This window comes from Aulonocara sp. 'chitande type north' Nkhata Bay, linkage group LG3, assembly GCF_057382095.1.
Source record: "Aulonocara sp. 'chitande type north' Nkhata Bay isolate Kocher_YH1m ecotype deep benthic linkage group LG3, A_spYH_male_GT1.1, whole genome shotgun sequence".
In the NCBI taxonomy this organism is placed as follows: Eukaryota; Metazoa; Chordata; class Actinopteri; order Cichliformes; family Cichlidae; genus Aulonocara; species Aulonocara sp. 'chitande type north' Nkhata Bay.
In genome coordinates, this window is record NC_141346.1 from 18,188,510 (window position 1) to 18,207,845 (window position 19,336).

Sequence of the window (19,336 nt, forward strand, 5' to 3'; positions counted from 1 at the left end):
GAAAGTGGACAGTTAAATAAAGCTGTGATGTATAAAGGTGAATTCGAGTTGGTTAACCTTCTGCTCTGCTTATATTATTTTTGTGTGTGTATGTGATGTATTTGTTATTTGTTTGCCTGTTTGTTTGTTTGTTTTTTATATTTCTGTATGGACATACTGCAAATCAATTTCCCGTTAGGGACAATAAAGTTACCATTGACATTGCATTGACGTTGACATGAAACCCACATTTCCTGATGTGAACATAGAGTGGAACAGGATTTCAGTTATTTAACATGCCGACTCCCTCGCCTAAATGAACTGTGTCCACATGTCTCTTTTCCCAGTCTGTCCCAGGAGAGTGTCCCAGTTGTTTATTGACATGAACTCATATTATACACAACTGGTCCCATTTCACAGTAGGGCAACTTGCATGTGAGAAATTAAGGTTTCCTTGACTTCTTTGACTTGACTTGATACCAGCTAACCAGGCCTGTGAAAGTGGACAGTTAAATAAAGCTGTGATGTATAAAGGTGAATTCAAGTTGGTTAACCTTCTGCTCTCATATTAGGGGTCATCACAGTAGCTCATCTGCCTCCTTCACTCAGTCTCTAACATCCTCCTCTATTGTGCCAACCCTGCTGATTTGCCTATTTTCTTTGGTAAACAGAAATTCAAATACGTCTGAGTATTAAACAGCTAGTGGGATGAAACATGAAAATACATTTCTGTAGAAATACCACACAGAATTGTGGTGAAATGAGTCAAACATGAACATCCCTCAAAACTGGGGCACACTTTTGTTTAACTGCAGCTTTAAAAAGAGTAAAGGGGTGAAAAGGTTCAGGAAGACCTTCAGCAGGCTCCATGGATCAATTATTGTATTGTTATTATTGTGTCACACTACAGTGAAGAATGAAAAAAGAACTGGGCACTTAGAAAGTTGTAGTTCACTTCAACAGCCTTCACTTATTAGGCAAATGTGAACCACAACACTCAAGAGACAGAAATCCTGCGAGCGTCGTGTCACAAAGGGCACCTAGCATGAAAATCAGCCAACGTTAAAAACAGTGGAAGTTTCCACTGTGGTAAAATAGTGAGCAGCTGAAAATAACTGTGACGGCAGAAGGTTTGTGTTGCTCAGCGGTGACATCAGAACTAAAGAGAAATGACACTCAGGTTTGAGTCGTAAAAAACTTCCACAGACACTGTTGGATCGGTCGGGCTGCAGATCGATGAAGAATAAACAAACAGTTCTGGTCTCACTTTGTGTTCGTGAGGAGGAACGTTGGGGTGATGAACCACGGGTGTGCTTGATGCTGATGCAGAACTGTGGAGAGCTAAAGGTGGAAGAGCCGAAGACAGAGAACAAAGGAGGAACACGAAGAAAGGAAAGTGATGAAAACGATTCTTCACCACAGTGAAGAAAAAAAAATCCCCAAACGTCTGTCAGACAGTTTCAGAGTCTTCATGAGGCACATGAATGAACCTCAAATACAAATGTGCCAGCTTTGACTACAGTTGTGAATGTTTCTGTGAATAACTTATCAATTTATGAGGAATCAAAAATGCTGTCAAAATTTGAGCGTTTAACCCCCTCTCCAATGCACTCTGAGGGCCTGTAACTTTGAAAAACCTGTGTACACAAATTCCAAAGAGTTCTTAATGGTTAGTACCCACATTTCTTTGGTGTGACAGGAATGATTCATTTTACCATCACAATCGTTAACAACAGAGAAGTGAAACTGTGTGAACGCCCCTGCTCTCTTTCCTGCCTCGGCCCTGTTAGGGACACGACCATCTCAGTGATGCCACAGACAAACAGAGAAGCCACCATCAGTTGCAAAAACATCGGCACTGTTCTTAGTCATTTTAAGATAAAGCTACACACACAAAAACCACACACCACAAGATCCATCAACCTCCTCCTGAGGAATTTCTATTTTTCATATTTGTGCCACTTTTAAAAATACAGCAACAACACTAGGAATAAGACCTGAGCCATCAGGACAGCATCCATGAATAAATCAGGAAGATGATACTCCAAGATGAGCTGACGGAGTGACTCTGAAGATGAGACCGAACAGGAACATACAAAATCATGCAGTCTACCACTGACACACAGGCAGATGACAAAACATGAAGAAATCTTACTAGTGTGTAGAAAATGGCCATGTTAAAGCGCAGCACAGAGGCCCTGAGCACCAGATCTATAGAAGCCAACATGACCCTGAAGCCTTTTCTCAAATGCAGCTCGAATTCCTGTAAAAAGCCTGAGAGATGAGAGACATCATCTAAACTGTATGTCAGATTCCTAATGTTTTACAGTTTTTATATCATATCATGTTCATATCATGAGCATTAAATAAGTGTGATCTCACATTCTCTTAAACGCTACTTTCCTTTGAACCTCCCACACTTTGTCCCCCCCTCTGATTCGTGTGAAAGCCTAATGCTTCCTATCATCACGCCACCGTCTACAGCCACCTGTCACAGATGAACACTCTCCAAGTCCTCCTGTTTTTGGCTCTAATTCTTGGATCTGCAGGTGAATGAAAGAGCATGTTTACATTGTTATTATTTAATGGTATTTCTGTGGAAAAGGGTTCATGTTTTTTAAATGGTAATGTTACATTTGTACATTTCACTTGGTTACCAGTGGATCCACATGTTTCTGAGCTGCAGAGAAATGATGCTGTTAACATGATAATATGAGACAGTGACTCAGAGGAATGTGGGATTTTTTAATTTTAGGCACACTGACTCTTTGATGTTGCCAAGGTTTTTAATTATTTATTTATTTCTACTTTAACTTTCCTTCACTAGAAAATGTTGTTATTTTAACCTGTGATCTACATTTTTATTTGAAGTTTAGTTTTTACAGTGTACTTAAAGCAACAGCTTGAAGTTAATATTGTTACAAAAGGCTTTTGTTTTCAATGTTTTACAGCATAGTCACAATGGATTCATTAAAGTGATTTCCTCTGTTACAGTGAGGCCCGTGACCTCAAACTATTTAAAGTATTTTTCTCGTCAATGCTTTGCTTAACTTCCCCGAAAAATAACAGCTGTGGGGGATTTCTTCCCTTTCTAGTCGGCCTACTGTTAATATAGATTCACTCTGTGGTCACAGCTACTGTTATCTGATTTGCATTTGGATTGCGCTCGCACTTTTTTTTTTTGCATTTGTGGGCAGATTTTTAAGATTTCTAAGAAAAGGCACACACAAGGTGTGTGTGTGTGTGTTTTCATTTTTCAGCTTTCAGTTGAAAAACTGGACTATGACAGTGTGCTGGTTGTAAGTAGCAAATATGAGCCTGTCCAGAATGATTGTAATGCACTAACCAACAACACTAATCCAGCTATAATTTGGGGTGTGCAGTATTTCTGGATTCTTTTCTTTTAGACGAGAAAGAAGTGGAGGTTGGAGAGGATGCAACTCTCGATTGTCAGGGTCCCCATGAAGGGAACATCTTACGGGTAGCATGGACCAAGAGTGACCTGAAAGCAGACGATTACGTCTGTTTCTTACGGGAAGATCGTCTTTACAAAACATACCAGCATGAGTCTTTCAAAGGTCGAGTGGAGCTGGAAGACCCAAACATGAAAAGTGGAAAAATGTCCATCATTCTTCACAACGTCACCGTTAATGACACTGGAACATATGAGTGCCACATCTCATATGAAACAGATCACAGCCAGAGATCTGAGATGAAGCAGGAAACCAAGCTGAAAGTTACACCTGCAGGTGAGTTGAAGCCTCGAGTGTGTCCTCTGTAACCGTTTGTCCGTCGATGAGCAAGACAAGCTGGTTAAATCAAGAGTAAGAATTCACTCTTCCTGCTTTCATCCATTTTATGAGTCATGTCCTGGCTTCAGGTATATACTCTTATGATTATACATTTATTGAACTGGTTTAAGGCAGCACGGTGGCACGGTGGTTAGCACTGTTGCCGCACAGCAAGAAGGTCCTGAGTTCAATTCCACCATCAGGCTCTTTCTGTGTGGAGTTTGCATGTTCTCCCTGTGTCTGCGTGGGTTCCCACCGGGTACTCCAGCTTCCTCCCACCGTCCAAAGACATGCACTTAGTGGGGATAGGTTCACTGATTACTCCAAATTGCCCATAGGTGTGAGTGTGAATGGTTGTCTGTTGTTGTGTGTTAGCCCTGTCCAGGGTGTACCTCTCACCCTATGACAGCTGGGATTGGGTCCAGCACCCCCTGCGACCCTGAAAAGGATAAGCGGAAGCAAATTGATGGATGGATGAACTGGTTTATTAGTAAAATATCAACTTCCATAAATGCCAAGGTATGTGCATCTATCCACTTTCCTCCTGCTCTGCTACTTCTGTGTGAAGCACAGCTAAGCAGACAGACAGCTCTTTGACCAGTGACAGGTGTGCTGGCTACTTTATTAAGACGGCCCTTCAAAATGTAAAGTAAAACTAACAGACATCAGGAAACATATACTTCAGTCTCAGGGTCGACGCACTTATGGTATCAATTTCAATATCCTACGTCACCTGACAGGATTTTTTTTTTCATTTGACCTCTGACCTTGAGGTTGATATCCCTGAGAGTTATACTTGTCTGAGATTTTTTTACTAGCTACAGCTATGGTATTGATTTTTAATTCCACTTCCTTCTCAAGTTATCACATTCACAAACCTGGGAGTCCACAACAATCCCTCATGAACATTTTACAGCTGAGTGATAAAAATTAAACAAGGTGCAATGAGACCTGAAGTTACATAGTAGCCTGTTTCTTAAAATTAACGTCTGTAAAAATCACAATTGTACTCAAAGTACCAGAAAGTAATAATTGAAAACATGTCAAAAGCTCAAAATACTCAGAGGCAGTGTTTTCCACAAAGTCATAAATAAGGATGGAGTTGGGTTCATTCATGACTCTTTAACCATCACAAGCGCACATGTGAGAAATATTTCTTGCTTCTGACTCTGCATAGCCGCTACTAGCTATCGCAATGCAACCCATGAACAGACAAAGCAATAGCGCCACCTGCTGGTGAGATTTAACACAGCCCACTTCCACTCATCAAATTCGAGGTCAAGGTTGGGGTTGAGTTTATCCCAGGTGCCAGAAGGCTACAGACAGGTACACCCTGGACAGGTTGGACAGGTTGCCAGAAAACCATCAATACCAGTTTAGACTCACCAGTTAACCTAACGTGTGGATGTTCTTCAACTGTGGGAGGAAGCTGTCAAGAACCTACGGCCCCAGCCGGCTGGGCACCACTGTGTTACCCTGAGTGGTTTTAAACAAGTGTTACACTGACAGTAATGACAGCGAGAGTGAAAGAGAGAAGCTGACAGAGTAAGCATCGTCAGAGCTTTCCAGTCACTTTGTGGCCACTCTGACAATCCGCCTGGCAACATTAAACCAGTTCAGGCCACAGTAGATAGATTTAGCTGATGGTTGAAAAGGTTTTCAGCGAGAATCAGGAAACAGGTCATGATTCACAGTGAAGCTGGTTCCTGTTCTGTTCTTCACTCATCACCTACCTAACACACCTGACACCTGTTTCTTTCCTGCAGTTCAAAGACAAGGAGCGAAGAAGGACGGATCTGTTGGACTTGTATCCGGTCTATCAGTTTCCAGCCTGCTTCTCATTGTTGCTGCTGTTGGATATTTGGTGTAAAGAAAACAGCAAAAGAGTCGGAACTTGGGCTGTGATCGGGCTGAACGACAGGTGAACTGATGGACAGAAATTCAATGAGTGTGAAACATGTCCAGAACTTTCCCTGAAAGTCTTTGCACTGGGACAGGGAAAAAAAAGAAAATCCACTGACTAAATGATAATGGTGATAGTATCTGGTGTGTTTGAGGATCAGACTAACAAGACAAAAACTCTTGCACATGAATATATTACCACTTCATAAAATAGTCACAACTTGTAATTTGAGCCATGTCCTTGAAGGCAACTGGAATATTTTGCACTTCTAAAGGGTGAAAAAATGCTGCTGTATTCATGTGAGACATCGACAAGAAGCTTGGCAGTATCACACATGGTGGCGCGACATTCATGACAAACATTTCAAACAGCCGGCAGCAGGTGGAAACATTCACAGAGGGGATGTATTGGGCTTATATTGAGCTCCAGACACTTGACCTGGAGCGATCGTGGCTCAAGAGTTGGGAGTTCACTTTGTAACCGGAAGGTTGCCGGTTCGAGCCTCAGCTTGGACAGTCTTGGTCGTTGTGTCCTTGGGCAAGACACTTCACCCGTTGCCTACTGGTGGTGGTCAGAGGGCGCCAGTGTCCGGCAGCCTCGCCTCTGTCAGTGCGCCCCAGGGTGGCTGTGGCTACAATATAGCTGCCATCACCAGTGTGTGATGACTGGTTGTGTAAAGTGCTTTGGGGTCCTTAGGGACTAGTAAAGCACTATACAAATACAGGCCATTTACCATAACACGAGGGATTACTTAGTGTTCTGAGGCATCCCAGAGGAGGCAGAAGACGATCTAGAAGGGTGCTTTTCTACTTCAGCTCTGTCTGTTTATTGTCTTTTCTTTTTTCTTTCCGTCTTTTTTTTCTGACTGTCTGCTTTGATGATGTCATGCACTGTAATAATGTAACTAATGGATTCTAACTGATTAAATGTCCTGCATGTGAATACAGCAGGTTTCCTCAAACTAGATGTCATTGTGTGTGTGCGTGTGTGTGTGTTCCTGTCTAGCTATCTTTGTGAGGACCGAAATCTGCATTCTACTATACTTGTGAGAACCAACAGTCACTTGTGAGGACTCACCGGTCCTCACAAGTTTGAAGGCCTTTTTGAGGCTCAAAATGTGGTTCTAGTGTCAGGGTTACATTTAGGTTATGGTTAGGTTTAGGGTAAGGGGCTAGGGAAACCATTATGTCAATGAAGGTCCTTACTAAGATAGCTGAACGGGGTTGTGTGTGTGTGTGTGTGTGTGTGTGTGTGTGTGTGTGTGTGTGTGTGTGTGTGTGTTGCTGCCAAGTCAGTTATTAAAAGCTAACGAGAGTTTGATTAAATGTGCTGGTTTCAAGATTTACATTAATGTTTGGCACATATTTGCTTTTGTTTCGCCCCTCTCCTCCAGACTGCATTTGACCTCAAACAAACACTTGTTACACTCAACTGTCTCCAGTCTTTTCCACTGTCATCTTCTTCTGAGTTGTAGGTGCTGAATCATCCACACACGCTCTTTTATCTTAATTTCTGCTGCAACGTTTAGATAGTAGGATCTAAATGTAGGATGAAAGCATGAATCCATCCTGCTTTGCACCACTTCAGCCTGTGGTGTGACGTGTGGAGGATTTTCTTGACACACAAACTGAGTGTTATACATCACAGTCGACCTGAGTGTGATATGGTTTCTTTAACATGACAGTGAGTTCACTGCACTCAAATATCCCACACTCCAGAGTCACCAAATCGTAATCTAATAGAGCAGCTTTGGGCCATTGTGGAAGTGAGTGATGGACCAAAAATTGCAGAGAAATGTTTCCAGCACCTTGTTGAATCTGCCACGAAGAATTAAAACAGTATGAAGGCAAAAAAGGGTCCAACCCAATATTAGGAAGGTGTACCTAATAAAGTGGCCAGTGAGTGTATATTACTTTAATTAAATCAAAAATGTGAACACATATTTGACGTTAGATTTTTGTGGTGTTCTGTGTCAGTTAAAACAGGTGTGACAGGGCGTTTTTTAAAGAGCTGAGCTCTCCTGATCCTGTGTGATGTCACTGAGCAGGTTGGACCCAGTTAGGACTTGGATGTAAGACCACCAGAGATCACCAGGTGTGAACACGCCTGCAAAAAACTAATTAGAAAAGACATTTTGTGACGTTTATATGTGTGAGTGTGAATTTCCTTCCATATCAGATACAAAAACGGTGCTCCGCATTCATAAAACGCGAGTGATATTAAAGTTTCAGTGGTGGAAGATTAGAGTTGGACAGCCTGTTGTTGCACTTTACTATCAGTAGATGGCAGCACGAGACCATGGTTTAATCTGGGCACAGCAGACAGAAGGTTGCAAGCTGGTGACTTTACCTACATACATGACCCGGAGTTCTGTCAGACTAACAGACTTTTTTCAAATGACCACATGATTATAAACAGATGTATCACTGATGCATTTACTCCTAGAGATCATTTCCATTTATTCCTATAAGAAAATCCAACACATTGTGTATAAAGGAGGATTATTAGTGGAGTAATAGGTTTTCCTCACTTTACAGGATCTGAACATCTATTGAAAAAGATCATAACTTAAAGTATGAATGGATATAATACTAATCCATGTAACACCAGTAAATATTATTGCTCTTTACAGCGTTTACATACTTACTTCTATTGCTGCTTCTCATGAAATGTGTTCATATTTGGATATTGAGTCATGCTCATTTTTATGTCCACTGTAATCATTAAATGAACCCAACCCACGCCCACTATACACCGTGACTACAGCATGGGGAGTTTTTGCCTGCTGGTACCCATCAGTTGCCTCCAAAGACCCACAGGCTAACCAAACCCAGTAAGACTATTCTTCTTCTTTACCGTGACGGCTGCCTTCACCTCCGGTGTCCACCATCTGGTTCGGGGTTCCCACCATGACACTCACCAATCATTTGTGGCCAAAGAGTCTTGTAACTGCTTCAGCAATGGAGGGATGTGTGTGTGTGAGTCACCGCAAGGTAGCAAGGTTGGTGCAACACACAGGAATCACTCTATTTTTTATATATATAACTGCACTACTCTTCTGTGGCACTAATATTACAGGAAATTATCATGGTTGTTCTGTGAAAGAGGTTAAATATATCCACCAGGTGTGATAATGCACATGTACGTAGGAGGCGCAGGTCCTTAACTTTCCTGAAACGGCACAGTTACACAGTCTGTTCTGAAACCGCTGAAAGACGTTCCTGCTGCTTCCAGTCTGTGGCTGAGGTCAAGCTATTTTTGCTCTTTGTGGATTCTCTCTCTCTCTCTGACCACAAACTCTGAGCACAAAGAAGAACAAAAAGTGAGATCAAAGGTTACTGACCCCGTAAAAGTGCAAGCTCACAGTTGTAGCGTTAACAGCATAGTGCCACACAATAAACTATACATAACATTATACTTACTGGCATCATTAAAACATTGCGTTCCATCCATACTGTAGTCAAATAATATTTATAATTGTTTTATGTTTGTCAAACAGTGAAAGAGAACAAGATGGAAACTCAATCACAGCAGCAAACATACAAAAGTAAATCCACAAAAACTGAAATAATTGATAAAGACAGAATGTTGTTTAAAATATCTTTTGCAGGTCAATCATAAAATATTATTAAATTATTTTTAATTCATTGATTTTGAACAAACCTTTCCTTAATTTGTGTGCTGAACCCTGTTTACTTTCTATAACGGAAAAAGAAAAGTGATGTCTGGACTAAAGCTAGGTCTAAAATATGGCTCGCAGTGACAGTTTGACAGCTTCTGTTTGTCAGAGCTGTCGAGTGACTTGAGGACAGAAGAGGAAGATGCACATGATTAACCACAGAGCCGTCAGTCATGGAAAACATAAAGCCAACATGTCAGGATGTTTACAGCTACAAAACTACTAAATTATTAACCTAATCAAACTACAAATAGAGTACACAGGTGAACAGAACAATAAGAATTACATCTACTGTCTGTACAGACACTTATGTAAAACTTAAGTCTTTCTTTACTTGTCTTATTAACCCTGCAGGGAAACTTTCATCAGAAACTGGAAACCTCAGAGCTGTTATTGACAATTACATGTGGGGGAAAAGCACTAAAAATAACACAAAAAATCCCACAAAGCATAATAACTACAATGTGCTCATTCATTAAAATATTTCTATATCTACACTATTTAAATATTTAAAGTTGCTAAATATTTAAATAGTAATGATAGCAAAATTTGAAATACCTAAAGTACTTTGATTATTTCTATATCTCTCCTTGCTTTACTCTGTGGTGAACGAGACCGCGTCACATGATACAGTCATGTGACGCGGTCTCCTTTAGTGGTTTCAGTTTTACAGATTTCTTCTTTTTAATGTTTCTGTGATGAACGATGAACAGTGATGAACGGTCAGTTCAGGAATCCATTCAACAAAAGACTTTAATTGGCAAATTAGTTCAAACTTAGTTGTGGCACGAGGGCTTGATGTGAGCTTGAAAATCTTATTTAAAAAAGAAATATCCCTGTAAGTCATGTGACTGTCCGTCACTCATAAATCTCCTTGAAGGAAACACCCACAACACCCACTTGAAGTGGGTGTTGTGGGTGTTATAGCCTGTTCAGCTTCTCTGTTAACAACCTGATCTGGGATCTGTAGAGCAATGAGCAGTGTTGGGAAGGTTACTTTTAAAATGTATTCCATTACAGAATACAGAATACATGCCCCAAAATGTATTCTGTAACGTATTCCGTTACGTTACTCAATGACAGTAACGTATTCCGTTACGTTACTCAATGACAGTAACGTATTCTGAATACTTTGGATCACTTAATATATTATCATGCTTTTTACAACAACGTGAATGTACTATTGCTGTGTGATTTATTACTATTACTGAAGGTCCGCGACTCCGAACTGTAGTAAAGGGACCTCTGACTAATACGGCGGGGTCCCTGTCGGCTCGTAGCCGAAAACTAGCTTTACTTTGTTGTGTGGGTCAACTTTTCTTGCGAGGTCTACAGTCGAGTCTTAATAGCTTACTTACAACTGGGCTCGTCAGGCACTCTTCTTGGCTGCAGTGGTTATTATTATATTTACATGCTTCCAGCTCCCGTTTTTCCTCGACAACTCGTACCTTTCCACTCCCCTTTTTCTCCCTCCTCGCGCTCACAGACCCATAACGTGTATGGCAGTCCATTCTCCCTGCAACACGGACTACACTGCCCATGATGCTACATTCTTTAGAGCTATGCTTGTAGCATTCTGCCTGTTAGCTTAGCACAACAACAACAACAACAACGAAAAGGCGCTCTCTCACCCAGGAAACACACAGTCGCAGAGAGAGAGAGAGCGTCGCCCTGTAACCATGGCAACCGTAACGCTGCCGCCTGGAACAACAGAACGTAGCTGTCAAAGAAAACCCAAACAGTCCTGACCCGCGACAATATGAAACAGGAAAGTACCGCAGTGTAATCCATTTATTTTAACAAAGTAACTGTATTCTGAATAACACCTTTTTAAACGGTAACTGTAACGGAATACAGTTACTCGTATTTTGTATTCTAAATACGTAACGGCGGTACATGTATTCTGTTACTCCCCAACACTGGCAATGAGAGATGCGTTCAGGAACATCTGCGATGCTCTTCTGGATTCTGCTGCTTGCCTGCCTTGTTGTTCGTGTGTACAGGTGAGATTTTACTCTTCTATCAAAGCAGCGGCCTCGTGTCCCTGTGACTGTGGTCTTGGACTGATTCAACTTTACTCTCACTGTAAACACGTACAACAAAATCAAGAGTTTGAAAGTCTTGACTTTGTCAGTGTTACAGTCAGGTGGGCTGTAGGCAGAGGTGACGATTACTACACTTTAGTGTCCACCGTAAAGTTTGCAGCAGATTTGCATTTTATTCTCACATTTTTGCTTTTTTGTGTTGTTTTTTTAATCACAAGTTTATCATCGTCATCATCCAATAACGTCTGTGATTGGTGCAGGCAGCAGGGCTCATTTTGAGTCATGTGACCTCATTTTAATGTGACAGTCTGAAGCAGATGAAACCAGAAACTGCTAGAATGAAAGTGTGAAAGCAAAAACATTGCTCATAATCTAAAACTTTGGCCACACCTACTAAGAGCCAGGTAGATGTGTCAGTGGTGTTCAATAAGAAATAAAGGTAGTGTTGCTTTTTACATTTTAAAAGTTGAAAAAAATTATTTAAAAAATTCGGTGACGCAGGAACATACCAGTGTCGGATTTTATTCACCAAAAGAACTGATGAGCTTAAGTGCTTCATCATGCTCAACATCACAGCTTCAGGTGAGTCTGCTCTCAGTTCATTAAATAATATAAAGTTAGGATAGAGGTGGAATTTATCTAACAGCCACTCAGCCTAATTGTACCACAGTGCTACAAAGTCCCCAGTGAAACCTGCACCTGCTGTCCTACTTAATAACACAAAAGGTTATTAGGTCATAAACGAGTAGAGCATCATCAGATGATCTCATCTCTGATTCTTGTGCTTTCAAACTCCTTTCCTGTGGAGCTGAGGCACATTCAGTTCAGTGTGATGAGACAGGAAAAAGATATCAACAAATACAAAAAAAATCAGCTTGGTTGGTTTTTTTTCTTCTCATGTGCCCCAAAGCCTCTGAATGAGCTGCTGACATGTTTCAAAGGGTGACAATACTAATGTAATAAGTACACAACTGTTACATTTGTCCTCACACTGTGTCTGCTCTGCAGGTGTCATGGATGAAGAGGATAAACAGATGTGGAGAGACGAGGACAGGTCTCCTTCAGATATAGATGATGTGTCTGTGTGTGCTGTGTTACTTTTTATTGTCATTGTTATTGTTGTTGTTCTAATGTACATAAGGACAAAGGAACAAAGCAAAGTATCCCCCCACTTAAATACATCATTAGTCATGGATACAAATTCTTCTTTGGTTTTACAAACGCGAACAATGTGCCATCACTGAGAGTTAGAAATGTTCCATTGAACAAAACTAAACAGCAGCCAGTATTTGAAGCGTTGTAGAAGTTGGGAAATAATTGTGTCCTGCCTGGTAGCTAGCTTCAGTGCTATGGGAAGGTTATTATAAACACGTTAGCACAATGAAGCTGGAGGATGAGTGCTAACAAGTGTCCCCGATGGGTGGGAACAAATGTATCATTTGGCAGGAAGAACAAACACCAAGTCTACCACGCGGGACTCAAAATTCTGTCCAGTTAATACTTTTTTTTAAATACACTTGCTGTAAAATAAATGGGTTTTTTGTTTTGTTTTGTTTTTAAGGTGTGCTGTTTACCTGTTTCTGAATTTAGACATTGTTAATCAAGTATCTGGTTAACAACTCTTTCAATAGATTTAAATAATAATAATAATATAATATAGTAATATTATATTACACATTTAAATCACGTTTTTACTTTTTCAGTAAGCCTCCTTGATTCTTCTTGTGTGAAGTCTGATAAGGTGGCCTGAAAGTGGGAGGGCAGGAGTTTTAGTCTTTCTTTGGCTGTCACACTTGTTTAAATGTTAACTTTGCCAAATAATGAGGCCAATTCATCAGGTTTTCAATAAATCTGGTTAAACGTTACACATTTTGTCATGATACCAAGTTTCAAGAGGATACCAGAAATATAAACATAACCCAACAGTTCACAAAGATAGCAGTTTCATTGACTTCTGCAACACACAACAACTCTTAAATTGCACTAAAATGAAGAGTGTGTATATCTTACATTTTAGTTCCATCTTAAAGCAATGATTTCACATATAATTCAATCACAGTGATCTGATATCGTGTCTCTTAAGCTCAGAAGTGATGCTCAGTGGTGACCGCCACGATGTCATCCAAGTCCTTAGCTGATCTCTGCCCAGCCTGAGTGGGCGGGGCTGTTACCTTAGAGATGAGCTCATCATTTCCTGTTAGATGAGGTAATTAATAATAATAATAATAATAACTTTATTTTTAAAGTGCTTTTAAACAAAGTGCTGAACAGCTATTTGAAACTAAAAAGATGAATAAATAAAAGGGATAACTAGCAGTACAAGTAAAAACACAATAGTAGTTAAAAACAGTAAGAATTTAAAAACTAAAAGACATAGATTTAAGACATGTAAGATAGGGTGAACAGATGTGTCTTCAACTTAGTTTTAAAAACCTCCACAGAGCATGCCTGCCTAATATTTTGAGGGAGACTATTCCACAAGAATGGGGCACAAAAAGAAAAAGCACGCAATTAAACTTTTTTACATTGAATTGACCACAGTATGTAATCAAGGTAATTTAGACTGTTACCTTTGGCTCTGTGTTGATACAAAGACACCACGAGGAGAGTGGAGATGAAGTATGGAGTGAAAACGACCAGGTAGAAGAAAACTCTCAACACAAGGTCAGCTGGATGGGCAGAAGATGGGAGTGGGGTTGTAGAGGTGAAGAGTGAGCTTGTGGTTGTAGGTTTGCCTGCAGAGAGAATCTCACATGTTCAGGTGAATATGTGGATGAAATAAGAGGTGAAATCAGAGTGAAGCTCCTCACCTGTGACAGTGATCCAGCTGGATGGAGACTCTCCATGACCGCTGATGTCACACTTGTAGAGGCCTTCATCAGACCTGGAAACATGCTGGATGGTCATGTGACCTGTAGGCTGCTTCCTGATGAGGGAGCCATCTTTATAGAAAGCAGCTGGGAGGTTGGAGGGAGTGGTCTTTGTTTTACAGAGCAGAGTGACGTCATCTCCCTCCATCACAGGGAGGACAGGACTCTGCAGGATCACTGATCCACCTCAACACAGAGACAAACTACAGCATTTCATCCATTTACACACAGCTTCATCAACACTAACTCCACACACTCAGCTTACCAGTGACTGTCAGCTTAACCATGTTACTGATGGGACCCTCTCTGGACTCACACCAGTAAACTCCACTGTCGAGTGGGATGATGTGACTGATAGTGCAGGAAGAACCAGATGAGCTCCCCCAGTCAGCTCCACACTGACTCCTGGTGTCTCTGCTTGTGTTTCTCCTCAGAGTCCATCCAGCAGAGCTGTCGTCCTCCTCACAGCTCAGAGACACAAAGTCTCCTTTAAAGAACTGAGAGCTGCTGGGACTCACAGTCAGACGAGCTTGTGAGGAAGAGTAAATGTAATTATTATTTTAGTAATAACTTTATTTGTGTCAAAGTTTCATAAAAAAATCTTAAAGAGACATACAAAACCCAGCACACAGTATATTCAAACATAAGTTCTTTAATTCATTAATTCTTTCACAAGCAATTTTGTGAATCACAGCCAAACATTAGGGGTGAATCTTCAAGAAAATCCAAACCAAACTAAAACATTTCCAGCAGTTCTTTAAAAGATAAATGTTCAGTCTGGTCGCGATTTAAACTAAGGTTGTGATGCAGTTAGAAGGCTTTGATGAGATCAGATAGACTGCTAGAATAATGTCTCTGCAGGAGCCTGATCATCTTCAGCTTTGTTTATGATTAAAATCAAGAGACGCAAGAATTTGGTGATAAGTAATTACTGACGTGTCATATTAGCCTAACAGCAACATTTAAAATGAATAAAAATATAAACATCTCTGAGAAATACACAGGACATAATTCACTAATACGGCATAAAACACAGTCAGTTTTATTTAAGTGAAGCTCTTAGTGAGGTTACTGACCTGGGTTTGTTGTGTGCAACAGCAGTGAGATCAGAACTAAAGAGAAATGAGAAATCTTCAGGTTAGTTTAAATTTATTTAAAACAATAAATAAAACTCTGCCGTCCACAGATATGATCAGTTTGGTTTAAATAATGCTTTCTACTTCTACTCCGTTATTTTTGGATGCAAATAATCCCTTAATATTCTGCACCATTGATTTTAAACTTTCTGCAGGCTATGATTACCACGTTACTGTGAATCATTTTCTGTGTGGACACAGCAAAGGTAGCAGCCAGGTGATCAAATGCACTTGACAGACAAACTGATATTTTGGAAGTTTGTTGGTCATTCAGCATTCAGGTGTGTTTTAACACAGTGCCACAATCTTTCCAGGAGTGAATGTCCCAGCAAATTTACATCAAGGTCAGACTCTGCAGCGCTCAGAGAAACTGTAAGAGCTACATGTCAGACTCCACAGGCCTCAGTTAGCATGTTAGATAATAAAGATCATGACAGTGCAAGAACCAAAGAGATGAGAGATGATTGGCTATAATGCTCACAAACCTCAATGAAGTGAAAAGACACTGTGAAGAAGATTTGGCCGATATTCCCCCATAATGATGTTAGAGACTGATGACGTCATACAGAAAAACTAAAGAGGGCTTCAGTAGCTAGTGAATGATGGGGTGTACTTAGTTTTTCACATAACATTAAAGTGACACATTAACACATCATTAAGTGTGACTCATTAACGTAATGGATGTGGTTCTGAATATTGCATTTTAACTATTGTAAGTATGCTTTCACTCTATAACTGTTCCTAAAGAGTCTTGTTTTCACCACTCTCATGCAACAAAGTTTCATGCCACACATCTGTATGAAGACTGCACATTAACCTATAAATCAAGTATCTACACTGACTTTACTTATTATGAATTTTTCAGATTTCCTCTTTAACCTTCTTCCTTCTACTTGGCCTCCTCTGTGTCGCCTCATCTATATAAAACTCCTTTGTTTCTACACAAAAATGTATGTTTGTGATGGAGACACATCAGAGAGCTTTTTTACAGCTATAATCATTGCGATGTACTTACAGAGCAGCGTTAGCAGAGGTGTTTTCTCCATCGAGCCTCTTGGTGAAATCAGACCAGCAGTTTACAGTCACTCAAAGTCAAACCCTCCTCCTCTTCTTCTGTCACAGGATGACATGTTGCATTTTGAAAAAGAAGGGCTTTCTGTTCGATGGCAACAAAGCAGATAAACAAAGTTGTAAAATGGTCAAACTAAATGATAAATTAAACTGGAAACTAAATTGGAACAAAATCAGTTGATCCTACATGGAAGAAAAGGTCCCTCCTCATCAGACTAACTCTGAAGACTCTGAGATCTGAGGCAAAACTCGGAGCAACAATTTTGATTAGAGAATATCTTAAAAGTGAAAAACAAAAGAAACCAAATGGCTGAGTTATCTTAAACACTGGGAGGAAAAAGCAGCTTCTTCCTGTGGCTGTGGTTTTGCTGAGCAACTGAAAGGAAGTGAGCTACAGGTGGCATTATTACTGCTCGCCTGACACCTTCTCTCTGCTTTAGCGAGAGTCTTGTCATCAGAAAGTGAAAGTATCCAGATCTCCAGGTTTTCGAAAGTTATATAATTCTTTTTTCTTTCAGTATTGTCTGTTTTTCTCTCATTTTCAATCCAGGCCTTTGCCTGATCATTTTCAGAGAAATGTTTCCTTTTCTGTTTTGTTTAACATTAAAAAGTCGGATAACGTAATGATTATTAATAATAATAATAATAATAAAATTGAGTTTCAGTTTCGACAGCAGTTAGTTGATGGCGTCCTCACAACATTTAATATGCAATATACATCTTCATGGCCCTTACAAAGGGGCTCATTCCATATATTTTTTGCATTAGATGGTGCATTTCCATTCATGACTGGATGCTTTGGTAAACATGGAGGTTTTACAGCTGCTTATAAACAGGTCCCATTAATTGTCTTTATCCTCCCTCTAACCACTACACACCAACTGAAGGGGTAGTCAAGCTGATATTCAAGTCTCATGACAAACGCGTACCCCTCCCCCTTTCTTTTGTCACTGACACTGCACTTAAACAGGCTCTCTCATAAGCAGGACAACAGAAGCTTAATGTTACAAAGTCAAACATCAGAATATGGCATCCAGCTGCTCGGGCTCCAAATAAAGTTCAGTTTCTTCTTCTTTCAGCTAAGCAACTTCTCAACCTTTGGACTAAAAAATAAAAATTGTCTTTGTTTCTTTGTTTGAGACAAGGGACTTTTCTAAAACACGAGCTCATAATTGACTCTATAAATAGCGTCGTTAAAAGGGTATGGGGCTCATGTGAGTCAGAGCGGCCTGTCACTACCCGATCCGTACCGGAAACCCGATCGGTACCCCGCATGCGCGAAAGGTGTCTACTTCCGGTCGAAGCGTTTTATGGTAGTTACGGGTCAGAGTATCTGTTAAGATGTTAAGAATAACAAGTATCTCTTAAAATGTTTCAATATAATTTATACAAAAACGAAAAATAAAAAGACAGTTACGGATCAGGACTCCCGATCCTTACTGCGCATGTGCAAAGTCGGACCAAATCGGGTCTACCCGATCCGTACCGCGCATGTGCAGGGGTTTTCTTCTTCTTCTGTTCGTTTAAATGACTATGTGCACGTTAGCATATGCTACTTCCGGTGCGGAAACTCCTGTGGGGAGCTTTGTTTCCAGGGTCCTATTTGCGCCTTTTTTACGGTCCTGTTGCATCTTCAAAAAATAAAAATACAATAACTGAGTATCGTTGCACTGGTTTACTGAACCTTTCTTTCAGGGCATGTACAGAACATGAGCATCCATTTTCTACTGCCTCCTACAGGACACACACTTCTTCCACTTCCTTACACATTAATGTAACACAGAACTAATACTGCCTCTCCTGACATTACCATTGTAACAACACACTCATTCTGTTTCTTTCAGAAGAATAACAGGAACTTAGGATCTATGAATAATAACTATTATGTATACTCACATATATATATAACCACTTATTTCTTGCGATACCACATCTCCTCCCCCCTTAAGTCAACAACTCCCTTGACTTACAAAATAACTGTTTATCTAAAGAATGCTTAACAAGCAATCAACATGTAATTAAGGTAACCATACAACCATACAACTGTACATAGGTTTCCATGTTTCTCTTTTTTTTTTTCTAACTAGGAAGGTACGTCCTTCCTGTGGGATCAGAGCGCATTGTTGCTCTATTTCTGGAAGATCTCACACTACCTAACAAAGTCCTTTAAAGTCTCTGGTGGACGTCTCTCTCTCTGGGAACGTCGCAACACGGGTGTCACTGAGGAGTCTCCGGGAGCTGGAGTCTCCGGAGCATAAGGCAACTCCATTGCCGGAGGTTGTGGCGATGTGTCCAACTCCAATGGCAAGCAGCACTCAGGCACTGATTCTTTGTCAAGCAATGGCTCCACCTCCCTGTCTGGTGTACTGGGAACAGTGTCAGCCACTCTTGCTCTCACCTGATCCACGTGCCGCTTCACAGTTTGACCTGATCCAATGGTAACAATGTAAGACACTGGACCCGATGCTCTCACAATGACTGCGGGAATCCACTTCGGGCCATAGGAGTAGTTTCTGATGAAGACCTTGTCTCCTGGTGTGAAACTTCTCAGTCTTTTCTTGGTGTCATGATTTTCTTTCTGTTTCAATTGTTTGTGCTGCACTTTTGTTTTCACATCAGGCATGAGCAAGTCCAAAACTGATCTGAGTCTCTGTGACATCATCAACTCTGCAGGTGATAAACCAGTAGTGGCATGCGGTGTGATGCAATAACTGAACAGAAATCGGGACAGTCTGGTTTGCAAGGTATCACCTTTGACTTTCTTCATCCCCTCCTTAAAGGTCTGGACCGCCCTCTCAGCCAGCCCATTTGAAGAAGGGTGGAAAGGTGCTGATCTTACATGGTCAATTCCATTCTGCTTCA

At 40.6% G+C, this 19,336-nt stretch overlaps 1 protein-coding gene and 1 pseudogene across 2 annotated transcripts; one reads left to right on the plus strand and one right to left on the minus strand.

Annotated features, from left to right (window-relative positions):
• Positions 1 to 2,476: 2,476 nt before the first annotated feature.
• Positions 2,477 to 5,663, plus strand: LOC147334307 (butyrophilin subfamily 2 member A1-like). The gene is made up of 3 exons (XM_086271448.1): positions 2,477 to 2,528; positions 3,387 to 3,728; positions 5,537 to 5,663. The coding sequence occupies exons 1-3, from the start codon at positions 2,477 to 2,479 to the stop codon at positions 5,638 to 5,640; spliced, it is 498 nt and encodes a 165-aa protein (XP_086127574.1). The 3' UTR covers positions 5,641 to 5,663.
• An 8,245-nt stretch (positions 5,664 to 13,908) lies between these two features.
• Positions 13,909 to 16,999, minus strand: LOC147334308 (Fc receptor-like protein 4; annotated as a pseudogene). The gene is made up of 5 exons (XR_015128358.1): positions 16,662 to 16,999; positions 16,419 to 16,559; positions 15,344 to 15,379; positions 14,533 to 14,796; positions 13,909 to 14,453 (listed from the first exon to the last, which is right to left on the minus strand). The product of XR_015128358.1 is annotated as an Fc receptor-like protein 4 (transcript).
• Between the last annotated feature and the right edge of the window lie 2,337 nt (positions 17,000 to 19,336).